Source organism: Lutra lutra, chromosome 3 (assembly GCF_902655055.1).
Source record: "Lutra lutra chromosome 3, mLutLut1.2, whole genome shotgun sequence".
NCBI classification, from domain to species: Eukaryota; Metazoa; Chordata; class Mammalia; order Carnivora; family Mustelidae; genus Lutra; species Lutra lutra.
The window spans coordinates 26682590-26707644 of NC_062280.1; the positions used below are offsets into that span (position 1 = coordinate 26682590).

The window sequence follows — 25055 nt, forward strand, 5'->3', positions numbered from 1 at the left end:
CGGCGCCCGGCGCCCCCCTACGCCGCGGCAGGTCCCCATCCTCCCAGCGGACGGCTGCTCCCCGGCGGCGGCTGCCCGACTGGGTCTGGGTCCTCTGCCAGATTTTGTCCGCGGCATGTGTAGGTGAGATCCCTTGTTCGTTGGGTTTGGGTTTTTGTTTTTAAATTTCGGTGCCATTGTGGGGACCGGAGGAAGGGAAGCAGACAAAAAGCGGGCGCGTCCTCCATTTCCAAAAATCCTCGGTGCTTTAGCTCTCGTGGTTAATGAAGACAGAATTCTCCAGGGCACCTGGGGAAGGAGAGGCTGCAGGCTCCGGCTCCAGTTGCTGTGTGCCTCTGGCTGGGAAGGAAAGGGGCAGGCTTAGCTGAGGGGGAAGAAATCTGGCCTCCAGATCCTTTCCCCCTCTGGAAGGGACGCTGAGCGCTGAGTTGGGGGTGGGGGTGGGGAGTGGGATGCCGTTGTAGTTACTCACAGAACCAAGATAATAAACGATTTTAAAAATAAACTCCAGCCCACCTCCACCTCATTTCCCTTTCCCCGCCCAGGAATGAAGGGAAGATGCAACCTTTACCCCATTCGAGATCTAATCCATTTCAGCCAGGCTGCAGAAACTGACGAATCCACGGGTGTGTGCTTCCTGCAAGAACGCTGATGTAGGTGTGTGAGATCCTATCATCTAGTTCATTCCTCAAGCAGGGAAGCAAGCATTCGGAGGATGGGGGGGGAGGGGCGTGGAATTTCTCATCCGCAGTTTGATGTCCAGTAGCCCAGGGTTATTATTCAGATTCTCCTCCGCATTGTTCATCTAGCTTCCCCCTGTCCCCCCCCACCAGAGAGAGCTTACGCCTGGACTGGCCTACTGAGACTTGGCATAAGAATTTGGCAGATCTAGGGAATGTGTGTGTTGCTGTGGTCTTAACAATTCAGGGAACACGCTATTTCCGTCTGCTATCAGAGTACTGTATTTTCACCTAACAAGGTATTAAAATGTTGTAAAAGCAAACAAAGGCCATCCTTTTGTTGGGCCCACTCCCCAGCTAGTTATTCACAAAGCAAATTAGAAATGGGTCTTGTTAAAAGTGGAATCGGGAGAGTGTGGTGGGATGATGGACATTGGGGAGTGTATGTGCTATGGTGGGGGCTGTGAAGTGTGTAAACCTGGCGATTCACAGACCTGTACCCCTGGGGCTAATAATACATTATATGTTTAAAAAAAAAAAAAGAAATACTGAAAGAAAAAAAAGTGGAATCAGACATTACTTCCTCTCTGATCTCCCATCACCTTACTCTTCTCTGACCTCCTTTAAGAAATACTTGCCCTGGGGGGCCCCTGGGGGCTCAGTCAGTTAACCGCCTGATTCTTGTTTTCAGCCCAGATCATGATCTCAGGGTTGTGATCACAGAGCCTGCTTGAGATTTCTCCCTCTCCCTCTGACGCAACCCACTCCCCACCCTCTTGCACTTTTTTCTCTCTCAAAAAAAAAAGAAAGAAAAAGGAAGAAAACTTGCCCTTCTCTTTTGTTGATGACGGATTCCAATCTATACTCATTAAAGAAAGGAAGACACCTCTTCCACATTCTGCTTCCCATTTGCTAGAGAGTGCTTTGATTTCAATGACAAAGTATTTGTTTTTTCATAGGATGAGAAATAGTGACTCAGTTCTAGGGCTTTCTTATTCTAGAAAATTCCTTGCTTTCTTTCTTGAGAGCAGAGAGTACTTTGTTACTTTTAAAGATTTAAAAGATTTAAAAGATTTAAAAAATTCTTTTATCAAAAGTGTAATTTAATGTGATTGGTGATCTGGTTTGGACCTGTGGATTCACAGAGCTCTGCCAGTGTGGGTCCCTGTGGGCCTGCATCCACTGCAGCCTTCCTATGGCAGCTGAGGGGACTGAGGGATTCCAGAGTTCTCCAGTGAAAAGGCGACTGGGCTGGCTTTAAGCCAGTTTCACCCGCTGAGGATGATAAGGAGCCTTCCTGGGCTTCAAGGAAGTTGCAGTCTGAGCAGTCAGAAAGGCTCTTTTTCACGGTCCAGAGAGTCTGTGATTAAGAGAGATGTTGAGGTCTCTTTAAGAGATCTGTTAAAACGTAAAGGCATGTGCTCTTTGCCCAGTCTCTCACCAAGGTCAGGGTTTGAAAGACTGCTAACCCCACAAGGTCCGGAGGTTCAGCAATAGAGCCTCCTTGTTTCTAGATTTTAATTCTGGTTCCGGTTTGAGCCATCTCTTCACAGGGCATCCACGCCATGCTACACTGATGTTCTTCTGGCTGAATCAAAAGCTGTCCTATGCTCTGCATCACTGCCCCCTTTGCTCCCGGCAGGGGGGGGGGGGCATCTCCTGGGCCATGCACTGTGCCATCCCCTATTAGCACTGACTGCTTTGTCTTCTGGGATGTGCTTGCTGCTCACCCATCTCCCCACCCCTCCTCCACCCCATCTGCCTGGTAACTTCATTCTCTTCATGCCTCAAAGCAGCTGCTGGCTCATAACTGACGGGGGCCTATGAGATTCTCAGCATTCAGCCTCACAGATTCTTAGTGCAAAAAAGAATGTCAGTGAGGCATCTAGTCACCCCCACCCCATGCCCTCACCTTGAAGTAAGAGTCCAGAACTGAACCAGCTTACATAAACAAGACTCTTAACCAGTATTCTGACAGTATTCTGTCAGTGTTTCCAGTACAGTGGATGGTACAGTTAGCTGTCCCTGCCTTTTTCTTTTTAAGATTTTATTTATTTATTTAAGAGAGAAAGAGCATGCATGGGGCTGCATGGGATCATGACCTGGGCTGAAGGCAGGAGCTGAACTGACTGAGTCACCCAGGCACCCCTGTCCTTGCCTTTGTAGCGTTTTCATTCTAGCATGTAGATATGACAGGAGAGAGAATAGGGCCACCCCTGTTTCCCTATAAACGAACAAAAGCTCAGACAGGGAAGATCCAATTTTATAGCTCTTAACAATATGGAGATGCTCAAGCTCCTCGTAACCCACTACCCTCGCTACCGGGATCTATTTCCTCTGCAGACAAGCCAGATGCTTCTAGATGATGAACCAGCCCTCAGTGTGAGAGCCTTTCAGGTCAGGTAGGCTGGGCAGTGACCTGAGAGATCCTGCTCACTGGACCATGAAGGAACAGGATACAGTCTAACTCATAACCGAGTCACAGCTACTGGCCAGAGGTTAGAAGTTTCAAGTTGCTGATCCAACATGGCTCCAATCACAGACATCAGTCTGAGCCAGATTCCTTTCTATCTTTACATTGGTGAGACTGTCTTCCTGAGAGGGGCTAATGGTGATTTTTGGTGGTAAAATGGTAAGCATTTTATTTCCTAGCTGACATAGTGCATCTCGTGGTGGTAAATCACAGTGCTAGTGGAAGGGTATGGCCACCCCAGACAGGGGATATGTGGCTCTTTGGGTGACAGATACAGAAATGAGAATTGAAAGAGCAGTAAGGCAGGAGCAAGGCACAGTTCACTGTAGTAATAGTAGTAGGTTAACTTGAAAATGATCATACTCTACCCTTCCGGACCCAATTCTGGTTCCATGGAAAGGGAGATGTAACCATATGGGTCACAATTGGTCACATATGTGACCAAACAACTCTGCGGGAGTATGGAAATAAAAAACAAAACAAACAAAACCCCTGATTGTTCTTAAATCAATGACACAGGGTGCCTTGATTTGAAGCTTTATAAACCAAAGGTAGCAAAATAGCAGACAGTTTATGTTTTGCTTTGTTTTGGTGGTTTGTCTATGTGGAAATTTATTTAAATTTGGACTAAATACAACAATTAAAATCCAGAACTTTAACAGGAAATGCTAAACAACCCATGCCAAATGGGCCTGTGTTTCTCTGTGAAAGCAGTTGGCTTGGTGGGTGGAAGAGAGGGAAACAACTTCCTATTTCTGCAAAGACCTATGGTCTTAGTTTACCATAGCATCCCTCCCCTGCTGCCCACACACTCCTTATTGTATCCAGAAGGTAAGCCTGGTGTCCTTGCCATTTATTAGCTTTTTCCAGCCATAATTCATCCATGCAGGTTATTTTCTTTCCTGCAATGGACACTATGGCAGAGGCTTCAAAGCTTCCTGGTTTCTCCACCCACCAAATCCCCCAAGTTATGCTGGGTATCCGGATGGGTTTGGAGAAGGCACTGGATCACGTTTGCTCCCATGACCACCTGGGAGCAGAGAATTGGGAGCAGACTCCAGGGAAATTATCCATATCATGCATGATAGTGAGAGGTCCTTAAAGGAGCCATGTAATACCGTGTGGAGGTGTGTGTTTTTGGCAGGGGTTGCGGGGGGGCAGGGAGGGTGGCAGGAAAGGCCCCATCGCTGGACAGGTATGCTCACTTTGTGGTGTTGTGAGTCTTTGGGTTTTTACTGAATGCCTAGGAGGTCTTGATTTTCTTTTAATAAAACTCCTTTTAGGGCACTACTGTCTAACTCCCTACAAGCAGAGAATACTAGCTGTCTTAGTCTGTGCATGCTGCTGTAACGAAAAGACCACATACTGGGTGGCATAAATAACATACATTTTTTTCCATAGTTCTGAATGCTGGAAAGTCCAAGATCAAGGTACCGGCAGATTCAGGGTCTGGTGAGAGCCTGATTCGTAGATGACCATTTCGTTGCTGTGTCTTTACATGGCAAAAAGAGCAAGAGAGTTCTCTGGGGTCTCTTTTATGAGGACATTAATCTCATGTGTGAGGATTCCACCCTCATAACCTAATCACCTCCCAAAGACTCCGCCTTCTCATACCCTCACTTGGGGATTAAGATTTCAACATACGAATATTTCAACATACGAATTTAAACATGAATTCATCTGTTGAAATGAAGATTTTCATTTCAACATTTCATTTCAAGCACAAAATAAAATCTTCATTTCAACATATAAATTCAATAATTATGAATTTCAACATATGAAACATGATTTCAACATATGAATGTAGGCTGACATTTAGCCATGGTAGTACAGACTGTACTGAGCTCTCCAGTGGGTTTCATGGGTGAGGGCGTGGGCGCTAAGCCAACATCAGTGTGATGTCCTTTGTACTGGACAGCTGAGTTTTAGAATTCCTGGGCTCCCCCCACCCCGGGAAAATAAAAACTGCTTAAACCACCCATTACTAGGGATGATGTCCTTTTATGCTCTAACTTTGAAATGTGTGTCAGGATCTGCCTAGGCATTAGGGCTGACAAATTAGAACACACCAAATAACTTTTTGGGCAATTCCAGTATATTAGGTAGGATTTCTGTGTGGCTGCCTTAAGAGACCAAAATAATACTGGATTAAAGGAAGATAAATATTGTGGGGCCTGGGTGGTGCAGTCAGTTAAGCCGCTGACTCTTAGTTTTGGCCCAGGTCATGATCTCAGTGTTGTGAGATCAAGTCCCATGTCAGGCTCTGGGCACAGGGTAGAGTCGGCTTGAGATTCTCTCTCCCTCTCCTTCTACCCCTCTTGCTTGTGCTGTCTCCCTCTCCAAAATAAATAAATCTTTATTTTTTTTAGATTTTTATTTATTCATTTGATAGAGAGATCACAAGTAGGCAGAGAGGCAGGCAGAGAGAAGGGGAAGCAGGCTGAGCCGGGAGCCCAACAGCAGCTGAGCCCAGAGCCCAACAGCAGCTCGATCTCATGACCCTGAGATCATGACCTGAGCCAAAATCGAGAGTGAGATCCTAAATGGACTGAGCCATCCAGGCACTACCTTTATATCCTATGTCTGATTGGCACTTTCCCTTCCCCTCTGCCCTATAGGGTCAACAAGGACATATTGAGTGTCTGCTACATGTCTAACCATAGGATCTTCCCATTGGAGGTGAAGAAGTATAAGAAAGGTCCTGATTTCTAAAATTGTATAATCTCCTTGGGAAGATGAATGAAAAATAATGAAGCCATTCATACTCAATGCCAGATGATATGAAATGCTGCAGAATTAAGCACTGAGAGAGCATAGCACAGAGGACAAATGCTACTAAAATACAGAGTAGAAGAAGGCAAAAGAAAGGGATTGGAAACCAGCATTTATGAAGTATCCATCCATCGTAGCCATTTTATACTTGAACACTCATTCCATTCTCCCCATTCTTTTGCAACAGTAGGGCTGGGGTGGGGACAGATGGGTGGGCTGGAGTAGGGGGACATGAGTGAGTGAGTCTGTCTTGAGCCAGGCTTGAAACAGGTTGAGAAGAGTGAAGACGATGATGGAACTAACATAAGTATGTGTGTTGACTAGTCATGTTGTGTGGAAGGGGAAAATTTGCTACTGAAGCCTAGCATGGACCATGAATAGGGAGAGCCTCAAACTCCAGACAGACCCTTTAGGTATAGTTTAGTTAGTCATGGCAAGATGGTGATGATTACTGGACAACATAAAAATGATGTATTTTTGTTAATCACCATTTAACATGGTTGAGGAAGAATTCTGAAATGGAAGGTGAGAGACCAGCTTGGAAGAAGTAGTATTAGAGGTATATGGAGGTAGTAAACATTCAAGTGAAGACATTATCAAAGAAACTTCATAGGAATGAGTGGCAGAGACTGATTACTATTGGAGACATAAGAATCCATCTCTAACATGGGAAATGGATTTATCCAAGACAATTCTAAGGGTTTAAGTATAGAATCTTGGGTAAATGCTGGCAGACAGCATGGCCCCATGAATAGAACATAGGCTTTGAAATGAGCAAACCTGGCTGTAAGTCCCAGCCCCACTACCACATAACTTGGAGCAAATTGCTTCTCTAAATGGGAATATAATAGTGCCTACTTCATTGGTTTGCTGAGACAATTAAGTAATATGATTATTGTAAGGCACTTAGAACAGCATCTGACACATAGTAAATATCCAATAAGTTTTAGTTGTTACTAATGTTATGTCCAAATGTCCTCATTTGTAAAATAGTGTTTGTTTCTTAGGATTATTGTGCCTAGGACAATTGTACAATATCTGGCACATAGTATTGTCCAAAAAAGTATTAGAATGTAATGAAATGAGAAAACCATATACAAGCAAGTAACACAGAGACTAACAAATGATACAGTAAGCAAATGTTCTTTTATGAGAATAGGCACAACATAGATGGTGTAGGGTTTTTCCTTCCCCTTCCCATTCTCCTTTCCCTTCCCCCTTTACCTGTCCTCTTCGTAACACTAAGAGGTTAAGTCAGCTAGAAATAAAGAGATGAGTTTGGTATAAACATGCATAGCTAGAAATGATGAGTTGGTTTGTTTTTTTTTTTAAGATCTTATTTACTTATTTGACAGACAAAGATCACAAGTAGGCAGAGAGGCAGGCAGAGAGAGAGGGGGGGGGGAAGCAGGCTCCATGCTGAGCAGAGAGCCCGATGCAGGGCTCAATCCTAGGACCCTGGGATCATGACCTGAGCTGAAGGCAGAGGCTTAACCCACTGAGCCACCCAGGTGCCCCTGATGAGATATTTAAGTGGAGAATATCCACTAGGCTGCTGGAAATCCATCTGGAGGGATACATTAATTCTTGACATCCATATTTGGGCATTCTTGGCATAGAGGTGTCCTGCAGAGGAGGCAGGAAGGCTGCATATTTCAACAGGAGGAAAAGAATATACTGTTGAGAATAGAGGATAATCTGTTGAGAATCGAGTCTCAAGGGGCTGGCTATTGTGGGTGGAAGAGATAGATAAGGGAGTAAAGGAAGCCAAAGAAGAATTTGAGAGGTAGCAAGAGATTGAAGACAGAAAGTCAAAGATGGTAAAGAAAGGTTCAAAAAAGTCCTGGAAGTAAGCAGCATTAGGGCTGTGGTATGGGCAGGGAGGATAAGGATGGTAAAATCATCACTGGGGCCACTCTAGTGACTTTTAAGGCTGTATTCAACATAGAAAAAAGTGGGTCTATCACCAAAGGAAAGAGGAATAAGGCTAAGATAGCAAAAACCAAAACCAAACAAACAATAACAACAACAACAAAAACCCAAACCACACACACACACAAAAACCCACACAAAACAAAAACCCATCAACTGTCTACTGCAGCTACCACGAACACTTGACTTCTTAATCTTGGTGGGAAAATTCTGGGCTTTTGAAATTATACAATTTAGGCTTAAAACCAGGTTCTCTCACTTACTTTAACAGTGAGCTTGTTGAGATGTGCAAATTAGGTAACATGCATTAAAAATTGAGCTTATAGCCTGGTACATAAGGCTAAGTAAATGCTCGCTTCCTGACCTATTCCTTATCTTTGCACATGACTTACTTATGTGCATTTGGGGAGTGTGTGTGTGTGTGTGTTAGAAAGGGGTTTGGGAGAAGGGAGGAAAAGATGGTGAAGAGAACAGGACATTGAAAGGATGAACTGATAATGGCAACAGACTATTTGATAGAGAAGCATAGTTACGGAACAAAGGAACTGGGCATTGCATTAAGTGGCAAGGTAAAGCTGGTTTTTCCACATAGGGACTTCTGGGTTTATTTACAGGCAAAAAGGAATCAGCAAAGGGGAGAAGTTGGAGCTATTAGAATGGAAGGAAGTCAAGGATGAGGAAGATAAGAGGATCGAGAGTACAGTTGAGGGACACCCAGCTGCTTCAGTCAGAAGAGCATGTGACTCTTGATCTTGGGTTGTGAGTTTGAGCCCCACATTGGGTGTAGAGATTACTCAATAAATGAACAAACAAACAAACAAACTTAAAAAAAAAAAGTTGAAGTGGTCAAGAAGAATATCTGCTCCCAGATCACTCTGAGGGAAACCAGGCACTGTCGTGAGAATTCCCAAACAGCCCGTGGAGAGGCCCATATAGGGAGGAACTGAGTCAGCACCATGCAAGTGTGCCATCTTGGAACCGGATCCTCTGATGCCATCCAAGCCTTCAGATGAGGGCTGCCCTGCCATCTTCAGAGACCTTGAGACAAAATCATCCAACTAAGATACTCTCACATTTCTGACCCAGAAAAACTATTCACAGGAGAGCCATAAAGGTGTTTTTTTTTTTTTTAATATTTTATTTATTTGACAGAGAGATCACAAGTAGGCAGAGAGGCAGGCAGGGAGAGAGAGGGGGAAGCAGGCTCCCTGCCAAGCAGAGAGCCCAATGTGGGGCTCGATCCCAGGATCCTGGGATCATGACCTGAGCCGAAGGCAGAGGCTTTAACCCACTGAGCCACCCAGGTGCCCCGAGCCATAAAGTTTTAAGAGAATTATACTGACAGAATACCTAAGGAATTCAGAGACTGTCCAAAAGCAAAAAGGCCTTTGGACCCCCAAATTCTGTAGGTGGGAAGCAGACTGAGAAGATGACTCCTTGCCCAGCTGAGACACTTGCAGATTACTGGCACAGAGTACTGTGTAGGATAATATGTAGTTCTTTTTTTAGATCTCGAAGCTTGTGGTAATTTGTTACAGGACAATGAATAACTAATACACTTTGTTCTAAAACATACCTGATCTCGTTTCAGCCTCATGGCAAATAGAACAAAAAAGTACTTTCTCTAGCCATAACAGGTAGTCACCAGGAGTAATTTTAAACCTGTTTGACCAACAACCGTCTGTATGAATAAACTTTTGAGGAAAGTCAGTTTCATCCGTGGAAGCCCCTGGCTTCTGACAGGCAAATTTACTGACCTGATTGACTTCTAGAAATGAGGGATGGACTCTGATGGGCTGGTTTCTAAAAACATCTCCACTGAGGGAAGTTGTTGATCAACGGACAGGTTTAAAACCATTTCTGAGGGCTATCTTTTATCGTAACTACCAAACAAACCATCTTAAAGTTTGTTGGGCCATTTTGTACTCTCAGATCATGGAGTTTTGTTGTTGTTGTTGTTGTTGTTTGGTTTTTGTTTTGTAAGTAAGCTCTATACCCAGTGTGGGGCTCTGAGCCAGCCAGGAGCCCTTCAGATCATGTTGCTGAGCACCTGTGTAAAATTAGCTGTACCAGAGGCAGGGAACAGACCCTTAAGGTGAATTACCAGGAGCTCACCAATTCTTTTTATTTATTTCCTGCTTCCTCTAAAGGATTTGAATGGGTCTCCAAGGGTCATCGCCCTCCTTGCTTACAGATCAGATTGTTCCTCCCACACCTCATCAGCTTACCAGATAGTCATATTTGTTTTTACAGGAGACACAAATGCTTCTCTTGACTCTTGTTTTCTTTATTATTCTGTCCTGGGGATCCAGAAATTCTTCCTTTTTTTTTTTTTTTTTTAAAGATTTTATTTATTTATTTGACAGACAGAGATCACAAGTAGGCAGAGAGACAGGCAGAGAGAAAGGAAGGGAAGCAGGCTCCTGATGCAGGGCTCGATCCCAGGACCCTGGGAGGGTCCTTAAACCCTCTGAGCCACCCAGGTGCCCCAGAAATTCTTCCTTTTACCTAACACCAGTCTGTCCCTGTTTGTTTTGGTTTGTGGCCAACCAAACAGAAGACTTAGAACACCATACATTATTCAATTTGCACAAGCCCATAAAGAGTGATTATTAGTCCGTGAATGCGTGTTGAACCATAGACAAGTCCAAAGAGACAAAGGGAAGATCAGCTTTTATTAAGTTTTGAGAGGAAATCAGAGAGAGTTGTTTTGAACACAAGTTCACTGAAGATCAGAGAGATCAAGGCTGTGGTCGTTTCACATTGGCTGCAAGTAGTGGTTAGTGCCTTGTTGTTGAGGCAGGGACGAATCTTACTTTTCTTGAAAGCAGGTGATGAAATGGTGGAACATGAGACTCTTGATCTCAGGGTTGTGAGTTTGAGTCCCACGTTGGATGTAGAGATTACTTAAATAAATAAGACTTAAGAGAAAAAAAAAGCAATTGTCAAGATAATTCTTAACTTTCTCTTTCTGCTGGTTGTGCAGGCTACAAGGAATGGTATGTGAATGAGAGTTCCCCTGCCAGACCTTCCTGAGTCTATTTTAAATGAAATTTCTTTAATTTATTTTCACACTATCAAGCTCTGATGTTTGTACCCTTTCAGTAGATATAAAGTGGTGTGTTCAGAGGTCACCTGCATCATAGAATTACCTTGGTATGACTTACCAAGCAACAGTTTTACTAGAGGATTTACAGCAGGGAAAACATTTTTACATTAAATACAGAATCTTAGAAAGTAGAATTCAAAATTCATGCACATTCTTAACAATAAACCTCTAACCTTAGGGAGATGCACACACAGCCTCTTCTTCCAGTCCGTTTTCGCTGGCTGTCCGTTCTTCTGCCCTGGGGATCCTTTGGTAGGAGAGCACTGTTTGTGCTTCTTGACACCAGTAAGGCAAACATGTGTTAAGGCAAATTCAACATTCTTATCATTGAGTTCCAAATTCTGACTTCCCTTAGGTGTTTTAATCTTTTTTTTTTTAAGATTTTATTTATTTATTTGAGAGAGAGAGTGAGAGTGAGAGAGATCATGAGAGGGGAGAAGGTCGGAGGGAGAAGCGGACTCCCCATTGAGCTGGGAGCCCGATGTGAGACTCGATCCCGGGATTCCGGGATCATGACCTGAGCTTTAATCTTTCTAATAGGTGGCTTCATTGTGTTCTGAATCAATATATCTTGGGAAGACTTTGTGCTCTGGATTTTTGTGTTCTGAAACATGTCATAGGCAAGTTCCTTGCCTAAGATGGTGAAGACACTCCCTCTGTTCAAACAGCGTAGCCCACCCCAGGCAAAGACAGGCTGTGAGGACTTGCTATAACCCTCCCATTCTACCTGGGGGCATTTCACTTCTGTCAGTCAACACCTCTCTATTCCAGTCTGGGCTATGCAATCCAGTGGAGAGATATATAAGAAAATAAACTGTAGAAGACAAGAACTTGGACAAAGGGTAGTCAGGCAGAGCTACTTGCCCAGAAGGTAGCTCAGGCTTTGGGGTGAGAAGTCAGTTCATTGGTCCTAAGATGCATTGAGATGAGGGGAAAAGAATGTGTTTTGGCATTTGAAGAAATACGATATAGAGTTGGCCCTGTCACATGATAATGTCAAAGATGCATAATTTTAAGACATGAGATTTACTTCAAATTGAGTGGCATTTAGAGCCTAGTTCGATTTGTTGTTTGTTTATTTTGGCTCCCCTGTTTGGGCCAGCCCACTGGACATTAGGACCGCTTCAGACAAATGAGAGGAGAAGCCTCACTGTTGGGGATAAAGAGAAATCAAAGGGTACGCAAGTGGGATTGAAAGGAAGGAAATACTCTTCCGAGACCACTGGGAAAAAATGAGGAATTGGAAATTGAGAACAAGGCAACCTGGAGTTACTGGAGAGTGGCCTGTCTCCAGGATCCTGGGGTGGCAGGATTGTAGTAGAATCTAGCAATTCTTCGTTGTAAATACAGTTATTTGTGAATGGGGAATTTATGAGGTAAGTAGTTCAGAAATTTTTCATATTAATAGAAGCTATCACTACAGTCATGACAGAAAGATATTTTCCCAGTATAATTTGCAATAATAATGGATGATAATAGGGCCACTTGTCTCCTCTACCAAGTTTAAAACTGAGTTTGTTCACAGTGCCTGATATCCAGTGGAATATCGCCATTTTGCAACTCATAGTGAATTAGTGGGTCTAGCCAATGATTATCAATGGCTACTAATTTCATTTTTTAAAATGGCCAGAATGCCATTAGGTGTCTCCGGATGGAAGTACAAAATGCCCTCTATAACACTGTCTGGCCAAAACAACCAACCCAAAACATTCCAACATGAATCCGATCAAGCCTAGTTAGCTAGCAGTGTACAGGAAATACGTGTGGTTCAGAACACCCCTGTGGGAATGCAGTCGGCAAAACCTAGGCTGGGAGAATCTGCAAGGTAAATAACCTGCTTTCTTTCACAAAGAAATTGGAAGGAAAGTAATTGGAGGACAAACATATGGACCTGTCTGTTAGAGTAGTCCCTAGCCACATATGGCTATTTTTAAATTGGTTAGAATTCATTAAAAAAAAAAAAAAAAAGAAAGAAAAGCATTTCCCCAGTTGCGCTAGCGTCATTCGAGGTGTAATGCAGGAATTCTACTGGACAGCACTACCACACACAAGCAGGCATAGGATCTGTGTGCATCGCATAGATCTTATTGGGATCCCAATTCCAGAAAATAGACTTTAAACTGTTAAACAAACAGGGAGATTTGAACTGACTGGATATCGGATGATATTAAAGAATTGTTTTAAAAACAATGAGGTATGATGATATTGTGGGTATCTTTTTTTTTCCCAAAGATTCTTTATATGGGAGAGAAACAAACTGAAATAGATGAAATGGTGTCTGAGGTTTGCCTTTAAATAAGTTGGCTATGAATATTTTGATTATTATTGAAGCTATCATCATAGGGACAATGAGGGGTCCTTAAAATTGTTCTCTGTCTTTTGTACAGTATGCCTCTTTCCATAATAAAAAGGTTCTCCATTTAGTATGTTTGAAACTGTCCATAATAACATGCTTCTTAGGTTTTGTTTTTGTTCTTGTTTGCTGTTGTTTTAAAAAACATATGAGGGGCGCCTGGGTGGCTCAGTGGGTTGAGCCTCTGCCTTCGGCTCGGGTCATGATCTCAGGGTCCTGGGATCAAGCCCCTCATTGGTTTCTCTGCTCGGCAGGGAACCTGTTTCCCTCTCTCTCTTTCTCTCTCTCTGCCTGCCTCTCTGCCTACTTGTGATATGTCTGTCAAATAAATAATAAAATCTTTTAAACATAAATAAATAAATAAATAAAAATAAAAAGCTTATGGGTGGGGCACCTGGCTGACTCAGTTGGTGGAACATGAGACTCTTGATCTCAGGGTTGTGAGTTTGAGTCCCATGTTGCATGTAGAGATTACTTAAAAAAAAGAGGATCTGAGCAACCAGCTGCCGAATTTGACTAGCTGGGTATTTGCTAATTTCTCCCTGCTCAGTAGCAGCACTGAAAGCATTTCTGTCTTCTCAATGGTTCAATGCACCCAAATCACCAGCCAATCAGTGTCTTTAAAGGATGTTACATAGACTCTCTTCTCTCCCCATCTCTTTTTACCTGGAGAACAGAAGGGAGAGAGAATCTTAAGAGTGGGCAACTATGGGGCACCTGGATGGCTCTGTGGGTTAAAGGCTCTGCCTTCGGCTTGGGTCATGATCTCAAGGTCCTGGGATCGAGCCCCGCATTGGGCTCTCTGCTCCGCAGGGAGCCTGCTTCCTCCTCCTTCTCTCTCTGCCTGCCTCTCTGCCTACTTGCGATCTCTGTCTGTCAAATGAATAAATAAAATTAAAAAAAAAAAAAGAGTGGGCAACTATGCATCCTCTCCACTGGTCTCCCCACATGTGATAGGAGAGAACCAGGAGTTTTCTGGGATCTTGGGCTAACAAGAAGCCAAGAGGCATGTGCTCTTCATAGAATACCATAGTAGACGTGGTTGGTGATATTGTGCCATCTTTGGGGAGTTTTCTAAAAGTTCCGTTCATCCTTTTGAGTATGGTTGCAGGACTCAACAGCCAGATGACTGGATTACTGGCCCCAGCCATCCAAATTGTCATGTTTGGTGGGAGCAAGAGTAGTTCTTAAATCCCATTTATCTATAAGGCTTCCTCATCCAACTTTGTCATACTCAACATCTCCCAGCTGAACTGATGGGTTTTGCATAATTTATAAGTTTGCATAAATGACACAAATATTATTACAATACAAATAAAATTTTATTCATGACAATCCAATCTTGTAAGAGTATTTCTGCAGTATTCCCAAAATACGGTGATATGAGAAGGAAAGGGAGGAGAAACCTTCAGGCAAGTTGAGAATCATCTCCCAGACCCCTTTCCATCTCATCCTATTTCCTTCCTGTTGATGGCTTTGCTTGCCTATCTTTTCTGTGGAATTCACTGATGGAACATCTTTGCTTAGCCCCATCCAGGAAGAAGCTCTGTGGTGTGCGGATAGTGAGTTTGCTCAAGGAACTCAGACTCTTCACAAGGAATAACTAGACGTGAGAAGCAGCATGGATGAGCTGGCACCAGTAGAAGGGGAGGGCCAGCTCCCAAGCCCTCACCACCAGGGCTCTCTGAGGAAGGCTGTGGCTGCTGCCTTGGCCCTGGATGGGGAATCCACAATGGGTCGCAGGAAAAAGAAGAGGAAAGAGTCCCGCCCTGAATCTATCATCATCTACCGGTCAGAAAATGAGAAACTAGATGAGGGGCCTGGGGAATCAGAAAGTGGAGACCGGCCTAAAGAAGAGGAGGGAGACGATTTCCTAGATTATCCTGCAGATGAAGGTGAGTCTCCGGGGCCACTTACCTAAAGCCACAGGAAAGAATGAGGATTCTCCAGAAGATAGACAGGGATTTGCTCACTGACCTACTTCGACTTATTGACACCTTTCTTTTGGCAATATCACAGTCCTCATTCCACAGATCAGCAGTATTTATTAAACACTGACTTTGTTCTGTTCGCAGTGATGCAGAGATCATCTCTGTCCTTTCTGAACTCCTAGTGTAAGTGAAGAGACCGATTTATACACAAAAATTAGTAATACAAGCAGACTATGCTAATTATTTATTTATTTTTAAGACTATGCTATTTACTTAATACACGTAAGATAAAGAAGCAAATAGTTGACTTTTATAATAATCAGGAACATGCGAATTACAATAGCAGTGAGTGGTAATATTCCTTTACGTGTAGGTTGGCCAAAAATTGGGTACACTAGGATAACATCAATGTGAGAAAATAGTTGTGCTATCAATGTCCCTCCAGTGGAAATGGAATTCTGTTTTACCCACTTCGTAGGGACATTTATCAATAATTATTAAATTTAGACTGCATATCTTACATTCTAGAAATTCTCAGTATCCCATGAAACTTAGGCCCATGGGCATAAGGATGCATGTGTGGGAATACCTGTTGCTGCTAACGGAGCCGTGGAGTGTCCGGACTAAGCATCACCATGCAGCAATAGACGGGTAAGGTAGATCAATTTTAGCAGGATTGTTCTCTAAGACATAGACCCACAGTGGACAAGACCAGCAACGTCTCTGCTCTTGTGCAGTTTGCCTTCTAGTGAAGGGAAGACAGACAGTGAACAAGGCAGTCATTCAAAGTTAATTTCAGGGAGTGGTATGAGTTGCAAAGACCGTAAACCACAGTGATGCGGAATGATCGGTGGAGAGCGTGGGGGAGGAGATTGCCTGGTCATGCGAGGACCTCTGGAAAGTGGCCCTTGAGCTGATCTGAACAAAATGAAGGAGCCGACTATGAAATGGGGCCAAGACCCTAAGATGGAAGCACCACTGGCCTATTCCCCTGTTCTCAGGGAAGACGGGCAACAGTGGTGGAGAGGTTCATGCTGGGCCTTGCAAGTCATAGTAAGGAGTTTGGGATTTGATTGAAGTGCAAGTGGAAGTCAGTGGAGGACTTTTATGCAAAGGAGAGATAACCTCTATTTCTAAACCATCATTCTGGCTTCTTTATAAAGAGTGGATTCTAAGAGGCAAGAGTAGAAGCTGATAAGAGACTGTCCCATCCCTGAGGCCACAATAGCACTAATGTAGAAGCCTGGACCAGGGTGACCTCAGGAAAGCTAGCTAGGGAAAATAGGCTGGATTCTTTTTTTTTTTTTTTTTTTTTTTTAAGATTTTTTTGTATTGGCAGAGAGAGAGAGAGTACACACAAGCAGGGGGAGCAGCAGACAGAGGGAGAAGCACGCTCCCTGATGGGGGACTCGATCCCATGACCTGAGCTGAAGGCAGATGCTTAACCTGACTGAGCACCCCCAGGCACCCCAACAGGCTGGATTCTGGGTCCAATTTGGAACTTGCTGATGGATCAGAGGTAGGGAGTGAGAGAAAGAGAGGAGTCAGCAATGACTCCTAGGGTTTTGACAGGAGCAACAGAGAAGGACGTGGTGGTGTCATTTACTATTCAGTGAGATGAGGGAGGTTTTGAGATCATTAGGTTTTGGGTGAACAGTACAACCTTCCTACTCCTGCCTATACTACCCCCCACCCCACCCCCCAACCTCCCCTTGTAGACTATATTTCACATACCAAGGGGCCACAGACTTCTGTGTTTCAGTAGCTCTGGTGTCACTCCAGGATGACTAAAGGATGGCAGTTCGCTGGTGGTGGTGGTAATGTGTGGGTATGTGTATGAGGACAGTGTACATGTGTGGTATGTGTGGTGTGTGTGTCCAGAGCTTGGACGTGAGGGCTGAGATGACCATAGGCATGTGAGGAAGCCTCGTCTCAGGGAAGCATAGAGACAGAGATGAGCAGGGAAGGGGAGTGCACTGCCCATCGGTAGGACACACATGCAGCACAATCTTCACACACATCAGTGGATACTCACGCACTTATACACTAGAAAAAGGTCATTATGAACTGGTGTCTATGGCAAAGTTCCTCATACCCCTCCATATTACAGAGATCGTGCCAAGACTGAGGCCCAGCAAAGTGGAGAGAGAACTTGAAAAACAAGGTAACCTGCTTCACAGTTTCTTCAGAGCCCACGTGTGTGGAGTAAGAGTGCCCTGGGGGAGTCCTAACATCAGGGAGGGAGGGAGGTCCACCCACTTCGTCTTCACACAGTCATTGACTCCAGGACTGTGCCAGGTGCTATAAAAACAGGAACTGTGGTATTCAGCCTCCAGCTCAGATGATGACCCTGTAATTCAATGTGCACTCTTCTGACCTTAACGTCACGTCCTTGATGCCCTGCAGGGATGTGGAACATGCCTTTGGACAGCCGCTATGTCACGTTAACTGGCACCATCACACGAGGAAAGAAAAAGGGCCAGATGGTGGACATCCATGTCACACTGACCCAGAGGGAGCTGCAGGAATTGACGAGGCCTAAAGGGTCATCACGGGAGAGAACACCTGAAGACAGAAAGGCCTGCCAAGTGGGAGCAGATCGTGGGCCCCATGTCGTCCTCTGGACGCTGGTCTGTCTGCCTGTGGTCTTTATCCTCTCTTTTGTTGTCTCTTTCTACTATGGCACGATCACCTGGTACAACATCTTCCTTGTGTACAATGAGGAGAGGACCTTCTGGCACAAGATCTCATGTTGCCCCTGCCTCGTTCTCTTCTATCCAGTGCTCATCATGGCCATGGCCTCTTCCCTGGGCCTCTATGCTGCAGTGGTCCAGCTCTCATGGTCCTGGGGAGCATGGTGGCAAGCTGCCCGGGACATGGAGAAAGGCTTCTGCGGCTGGTTGTGCAGCAAGCTAGGTCTGGAGGACTGCTCCCCCTACAGCATTGTCGAGCTGCTGGACTCTGACAGTATCTCAGGCAATCTCTCCAACAAGGACCCCACCCAGGAAGTAGAAACTTCCACTGTCTAAACTTCCAACAACTTCCATCCTTCTCTGGTCCTAGTAGCCCATATATTGTCTCCCAATTCCAGGAGAGTCTTTCTTTAAAGTAAACCCTTTCCCCTCTCAGTCCTGGAAAATTCTAGCACACACGGTTCTGTTCTACCATCTTGGTGGTTTCAGGAGGGCAGGGAACACAAAAGCAATTTGTGCCAAAGCAGTCTATCCACAGACGAATTCTTTTCATTCCCTGTCCTAAAATGACCATTTATCTGGGACAGGGAGTGCAGTTGTGTGTTAAGCTCAGGAGCTTGAAGATGTTACTGGTGACTGGAACCCAGGGAAGGATTTGACTAAATGTGACAGGTAGAAAAATGAGGCCCAAAGGAGACCAAGCTCACCAAAAAGATAATACGTAGGTAGGAGAGAAACACTTAGGAAGCTAGGCTACCATAGTGCAGCAGAATGTAAAGATTTGAGTGTATCACTTAGAGTTTGGTTTAGTGGCATAGAATTCAAATCCTAAAATACCAGTGGTTTAAACAAAGAAGAAGTTTCTTTCTTTCTTATATAGAAGAAATCTGAAGGTTGATCATCAGGGGACCTGATGAAGTCATCCAAACCCTAGGCTTTCTTCCCCTACCATTAGGATATGACCCTCTTTGTCCTTGTCCTCAAAACCTCAGTGGTGACCACATCTCCAGCCCTCGCATCCATGGTTCTTGCAGAATAGAGGAGGGAGCAAAGACATGTATATTCTCCCTGTTTAAGGAGACTTCCCAGAAGTCTCCCTCAAGCTCAACACTTCCTGTATTTCATTGGCTAGGCCTTAGTCACGTGACCTCGCAAGCAAAAGAGGCTGGGAAATGTAGTCTTTTGATTAGGCAGCTATAGTTCAGGTTAAGTATTTGGGTTCTGCTAATTTAAGCAAAAAGAGAAACATGACAATTTTGGTAGGCATAAAAGAATCTCTGCCTCACGGTAATTATTTAAATATATTCAGATCCCAAACTGCTATTTTGTTTTATTTATTTATTTATTTATTTATTTAGGGCTGAATGTTACACAGAGATTTTCTACATAGATACTAGTTACATATACTATGTATATGCTATCAGTAGATAATTAGCATCTCATGTACTTTGCAATTAGTTTGTAATGTCATGTGGTTTCAGGGTTTTTGGAAAGGAAGAGTGGAGAGTTGAATATAATTAGTAGCATAACTTTTTTCCTGGTAGTGAAGGCAGGACTGGGTTGTGATGTTTAATTTAATCTATACATTAAAGACTGTGTAGGGAGGATTTGCAAACTTCCCCCAACAGGGATCAGTAGCCCTAAGCATGGAGAAGACAGGGTTAGGTTTCTGTTGTTTAGCAAGACCTCACAGCCTCACTCAGTCAGACCTTATTGGAGTTTAACCAACAGTGTCTTCACTGTATCTCCACGCTTCATGAAAGGGTGTCTTCCTGGCCACTGGGGGGTGAACACCAGATGAATCTAGATGAATAGAATCTGAACTTTTTTTTTTTTCTGTTTAAATTTATTCCTGAGGGTGTCTTTCTAATGTCAAAAAAATCGAATCCCAAGAGATTGAGCAGATTTTGGAGGTTTGGGTCCTCACAAGAACAGCTGGTGCCCATTTCTTATTCCTGTCTCAGGAAGAAACTACGTTCAGAATGGCTGTGAATCAAACCAGACAGGTCAGTACTGCTCTCCCACAGAAGGCCACGGACATTGGCCTAAAGCATGGGGAACACCGTTTTCAGAAGAACCCCCTTTGAAAATAGCAACAACAAAAACTATTATTAGTTTCACACAAAACAAAACTCTGCCCAACCGTTTTGAAAGTAACCTTGGTGCTCTCTGGTGCCTTTGCAGAAATGTAAACAACTGAAATGATGACAAAGAAAATAAAAATAAAATCAAATTAATTTTGTTCAGATGGTCTTTGAATTTCTCCAAAATTGCTTTGAATGCTACTGTTTGCAGAGAAAGGGTGAGCCTGATTGCTGTTCTGTGTATGTATAACGATCTTAATACGGATCCTTATGTTTGACTCTTCCCACATACCACTCATTTATGGTGAGTCCATTTAGGTGGACTGTTTTCTGCAGATCACATATTTACCTAAGCCTACATCAGGAAGTGGCAACCGCATTTGTCAGATTTTTCTGGGATTAGGGAAACCAATAGCCAAGGCCAAAAATAATCATGATTAGGACTAGGGTATGGTGGCTGTGGTGGAATGGAGGAGAATGGTGTGAGGGTGGGGCCCAAGGGATACTGAGATGAAGTGGACATGGCTCTCAGACTAGTTAGACTCAAAACCTAGTGGAAGAAGCTTAAATCATTTCACAAGGGCTCTACTAAGGTATATAAAAGCCTAGTCTAGACTTGAGGAAGACTTAACCAAAGAGATCAAAAGGAATCTCATCTTTGCTATCAGCAAATACCTAGAGAATTAATACCATCTATGGACATTCTGTTAGCTCATAGCTGCCTAATCTTTATGGCAAGCATCAAGGAGGACTGTGCGTTCCAATGGCTTTACAGCCATAATACGCCGAGCTGGGTAAACCATATCTGGTCCATGATGACACTGCTACTAAGACATCTTGTCTATTGACACTGAGCAGCATTTTCATATCAGTTCAAGTCCAGGAGGGAATAAAACCTTCATCCTCCAGGATTTTCAATAAAACAATGCCAAATCTTAAAAGTTTAGATGACCTGAAAGTTTCATTGTCCCCTTCATGGCCATCCCGGACTTACGTTTGGCAGTGTTGCAAAAGCTTAGTGGCTAACATTATTGCCCACCTCCCCACCTTCCCCTCCGAGGTGCAAACAAGCAGAGGTACTAGAATCTCTTTTATTTCTCCCAGGAAACAAACCTGTAGTGGAGGAGTTTGGGTGAGAGGGAGAGAGAAGAGAGCTAAAGGAGAGAGAGGGGGAAAAAAAAGAGAGAGAGAGAGAAACTACAAACAAGATAAAAGCCCTGATATGGTTGACACCAAATGAACAAATCTTTCAGAATCTCTGAAAGTGAGAAAGAGTTTTATTCGAGCCCAAGTTAGGACAGCTGCCAGGGAAACACACTCTTCACAGGGAAGAAAGTGCTCTGGGAAATTAACAGTTTTTACAGGGTTATGTACTTTTTTCACTGAGATTATAGATTAGCATATGGGCAGGAATCACAAGTTTTGTTATAAAGGGATGCAGGGAATAGGAATATTGATCAGTAACTCAAGGACAAGATATTTTTTTGTCATTCACAAAGCAGATGTACAATGCACGTGTGGCGGCCATAAATCAGGCTTTGGGTCTGAACGAAGGTCATATACAACTAACGAGAGAGCAGAAGGCCAGCTGAGGACAAAGCACAAGCTGACACCCCACAACCTACCCCTTCCCTCCCCCGCTCACCCCCAGATGTGTTTTCTTTGGCATTCCTCGGGAACTCCTGGCTGCCCTAAAGCTAAGGGAAGGCAAAACCAAAGGTTAACAATAGAGATCATGCCCAAGAGCACATGATCTCTCCCTTAGTTTATAAATGTCTTAGTGTTTTAAGAGAAAAAAGTATTCTTATCCATAGCCTATCTTCCAAAGACCCATAGACTCAATTTCCTGGAGCCCTAACATCACCCACCCATCCATAATGATATGGGAAACAAAGGTAAAAGGGAACGTAAATATAAAATTTCCTTATAACCTGCAGCCAAGGACTTGTGATAGGAAGGATATAATGTTTCTCCAGGAAGCTCCCAACTGTCTTACTGTTAATGCTTTATTAGAGGGAAAAACAACCTTCATTTGACAATGGCAAGGCCTCCAATACCTTGTAGGTCTTTAGCGTCTCAAAGTTCGTTTGAAAAACTTTTTCCTTCTGTTCTCCAACTCCCAAGTACATTATCAGTCACCCCTCACAACCCTGGTGGTGCCCAAGGGTTCTGTCCACGTGCTTTAATAAAATAACCTTTTTTTGTATCAAAGACATCTCAAGAATTCTTTGTTGGCCATCAGCTCTGGATCTAACCTATATACATTCAAAAACTACATCACAGTCATAGTGACTTAGAAATCTGAAATGGCTTCCCTGTATATCAGGCCTTTGGAGAGGTGTTTTTTTTTTTTTCATCAACATGAAACATACAAATTTCCTTCACCATAGTGAATTTTTACTAATTTGATTTACCTCTTATATAGATAATTAATAAAAAATATTTGAGTTTTAAAAGAACTCCTTGGGTTTGAGTCAAAAGCTTGAAGTGATGTGACGTGGGCCAGGAGTGAATAATTCTTGAGACATTTTCCATACAAAAAAGTGTTCTTAGGGGTGCCTGCGTGACTCAGTTGGTTTGGTGTCTGACTCTTGATTTCAGCTCAGGTCCTGATCTTGGGGAGGTGAGATCAAGCTCTGTGTTAGGCATGGAGCTTGCTTAAGATTCTCTTCCTCTCTCTGTTCCTCCCTCCCTCCTCTCTCTTCCTCCCCCGCCAAAAGATGGTGTTTACTTCTTTAAATTTTTAATTAATTAATTAATTATTTTTTAAGAAAGGCAGACTGCCACATACAGCACCTCATTTGGATATGTCTGGAGTCTTGGAAACTTGACTATCCTACATTCTCCTACAAATGGACCCTGGGAGCTTTTTTGAAGGTTCTAGCAGAGGAGCACAGCTCCTTGTACACCCTTGACCGAAGAACGGTCCTCTCTTGCATCTGGGAAGGTCATCCTCTTCGACTGAGCGGGCAGCTTTGGGAGGCAGGAACATGGAGTGGTGAGGAAGGAAGGGGATACCTGCCTAGCCAGCCAGATCAGCTGAATCAACCCTGGCGATCAATGGGGTGACATGTCGTAGCCAGATCACCCTCACATCCGTATTTTTAAAAAAGATTTTTATTTATTTGACACACACACACACACACACACACACACACACACAGCACAAGCAGTGGGAGCAGCAGGCAGAGGGAGAGGGAGAAGCAGACTCCCTGCTGAGCAAGGAGCCCAACACCAGGCTGGATCCCACCACCCTGGGATCACGACTGGAGCCCAAGGCAGACAGACGCTTAATCAACTTAGCTACCCAGGTGCCCCAAGATGGTGTTTTTATTAAACCCTGGAGAAAGTACCTTTGGGTAGAAAGAGCTGCCAAGGCATTGTGAGGAGCTATTCATTATATACTTTTAAGGTGGGAGGAAGGGTAAAGACAACGGAAGTTTCTAAAAGGGATTTTTCATATGTTAAATGATACATGTTTGCAATCATCCCCCAAGCACCAATATACATCTGTAGGGTTTCAGGACTGAGGGTTTACTAAACAGTAATAAATGACCTTTTCCTAACACTACCTAACCCTTTCAAGGTCCTGGAAACCTTGCTTCCAAAATTCTTTAGAGACTTATGCCACTCCTAGTCCCCTCCCAACTTGAAAGTATATGTAATCAGTCATCTGTCACAATCCCAGGGCAGCTCTTTCTGGCCACGGGTTCTGACCCCACGCTTTAATAAATCAACCTTTTTGCACCAAAGACATCTCAAGAATTCTTTCTTGGACTGGGGCCTGGGTCTCAGGTACCCACATTCAAAAACCTCAACCATTTTTTTTAGATTATTTATTTATTTATTTGACAGAGATCTCAAGTAGGCAGAGAGGCAGGCAGAGAGAGAGGAGGAAGCAGGCTCCCCGCTGAGCAGAGAGCCGATGTGGGGATGTGGGGCTCCATCCTAGAACCCGGGGATCATGACCTGAGCAGAAGGCAGAGGTTTTAACCCACTGAGCCACCCAGGTGCCCCACCCCAACCATTTTTTAAACCAGCGAGCCCGCCAGGCATTATGATTGATCATAATCACCACCACCTCTACCGCCACCTCTAGAACATTCCCTAGATTGGACTTTCAAATTAAATCCTTAAGTCTTAATGCTTAATATCCTCCCTTCCAAACTGGCGACGCTTCAAACTATTGGGAGATCCTTCGCAGGTGTTGTTCTGTGCCTCGTGGCCTGTGCATATTCCATTTCCTCTGCAAAGGAAGGAATCGATCCCACTATTGACAGCCTGGAAAACTGTTCTTTCGGCAGTTGGTTCCAATGCCATCGCGTCTGTGAAGCCTTCCTCTATCCTCCCTTTTCGGAAAAAAAAAAACAAACAAACAGGCTTTTAGAGAAGATAAGGGACTTTCTGGATTCATACTCATACTCAGGGAAATCGAACTCCAGAACTCTGACCCTGGTGTTGGTGATCTCAACACCAGGAAACGGAAACGGTTTCCGTGAAGTCAATTGCTCTAATATAGTTTTACAGACCCGAGCAACTCAACGTCCACAAACCCCTTACGGGGGTCGGGGGTGTGTGTGGCTGGGACACGCAGGGACTACGCATGCTCAGGGGCCCAGTTTCCCCGCCCCTTCCAGGTTCCGTGGGAAGTGGCTCTTTTTACGACGCTCAGGCTCCGACTCCGCCGGACCTCAGTAGCGGCGCTCGCGGTTCCCGCCCGGAAGAGGCGGTCGCGGTACCGGCGCACCCAACATGGCGCGGCCCGGGAATAAGGTAGAAAGAACGTGGGTTTGGGCCTTGCTGGTGCAGGGGATCCGGAGAGGGTGGTTCGGGAGCAGGAATCGTGGGATCACGGCGGGCCACGGCTGGGTCCAGAGGGCCGGCCGCGCAGGGACAACCTGAGGATCTGGAGTCCGGATACCTGAATTTGAGCCTCGCCCACTCCCCATTCACTCTGCCTCCTTAGCTCTCCCAACCTCTCACTCCCTCTTCACCTCCTCATACCACTCTCCCCGCTCCGCTTGCCTC

General features: G+C 44.3%; 2 protein-coding genes across 4 annotated transcripts in view; both read left to right on the forward strand.

Moving 5' to 3' along the window:
* Positions 1-20: 20 nt before the first annotated feature.
* Positions 21-20189, forward strand: TMEM169 (transmembrane protein 169). 3 transcript variants are annotated; one of them, XM_047720994.1, is made up of 5 exons: positions 21-123; positions 546-657; positions 14847-15214; positions 17361-17414; positions 17657-20189. In XM_047720994.1, exons 3-5 carry the CDS (start codon positions 14941-14943, stop codon positions 18277-18279), a joined length of 951 nt encoding a protein of 316 aa, XP_047576950.1. In that variant the 5' UTR covers positions 21-123; positions 546-657; positions 14847-14940; the 3' UTR covers positions 18280-20189. The 3 variants fall into 3 exon arrangements, with proteins under 3 accessions (XP_047576950.1, XP_047576949.1, XP_047576951.1); XM_047720993.1 differs by lacking the exon at positions 546-657; XM_047720995.1 differs by lacking the exons at positions 546-657; positions 17361-17414.
* Positions 20190-24656: 4467 nt separating this feature from the next.
* XRCC5 (X-ray repair cross complementing 5) overlaps positions 24657-25055 on the forward strand; it is an 89075-nt gene continuing 88676 nt past the window's right edge. Inside the window, exon 1 of the mRNA XM_047721203.1 lies at positions 24657-24800. Within this exon, the coding sequence (XP_047577159.1) occupies positions 24780-24800 (21 nt within the window). The 5' untranslated portion in view covers positions 24657-24779. The remainder of the gene's footprint in view (positions 24801-25055) is intronic.

Excerpts from the sequence above, each read along its gene's own strand:
- TMEM169 (XM_047720994.1), top strand. The coding sequence starts at position 14,941 with ATGGATGAGCTGGCACCAGTAGAAGGGGAGGGCCAGCTCCCAAGCCCT. Across the intron at positions 15,215-17,360 it reads AGATTATCCTGCAGATGAAG|AGATCGTGCCAAGACTGAGG; the intron begins GTGAGTCTCCGG and ends TCCATATTACAG. Across the intron at positions 17,415-17,656 it reads GAGAGAACTTGAAAAACAAG|GGATGTGGAACATGCCTTTG; the intron begins GTAACCTGCTTC and ends GATGCCCTGCAG.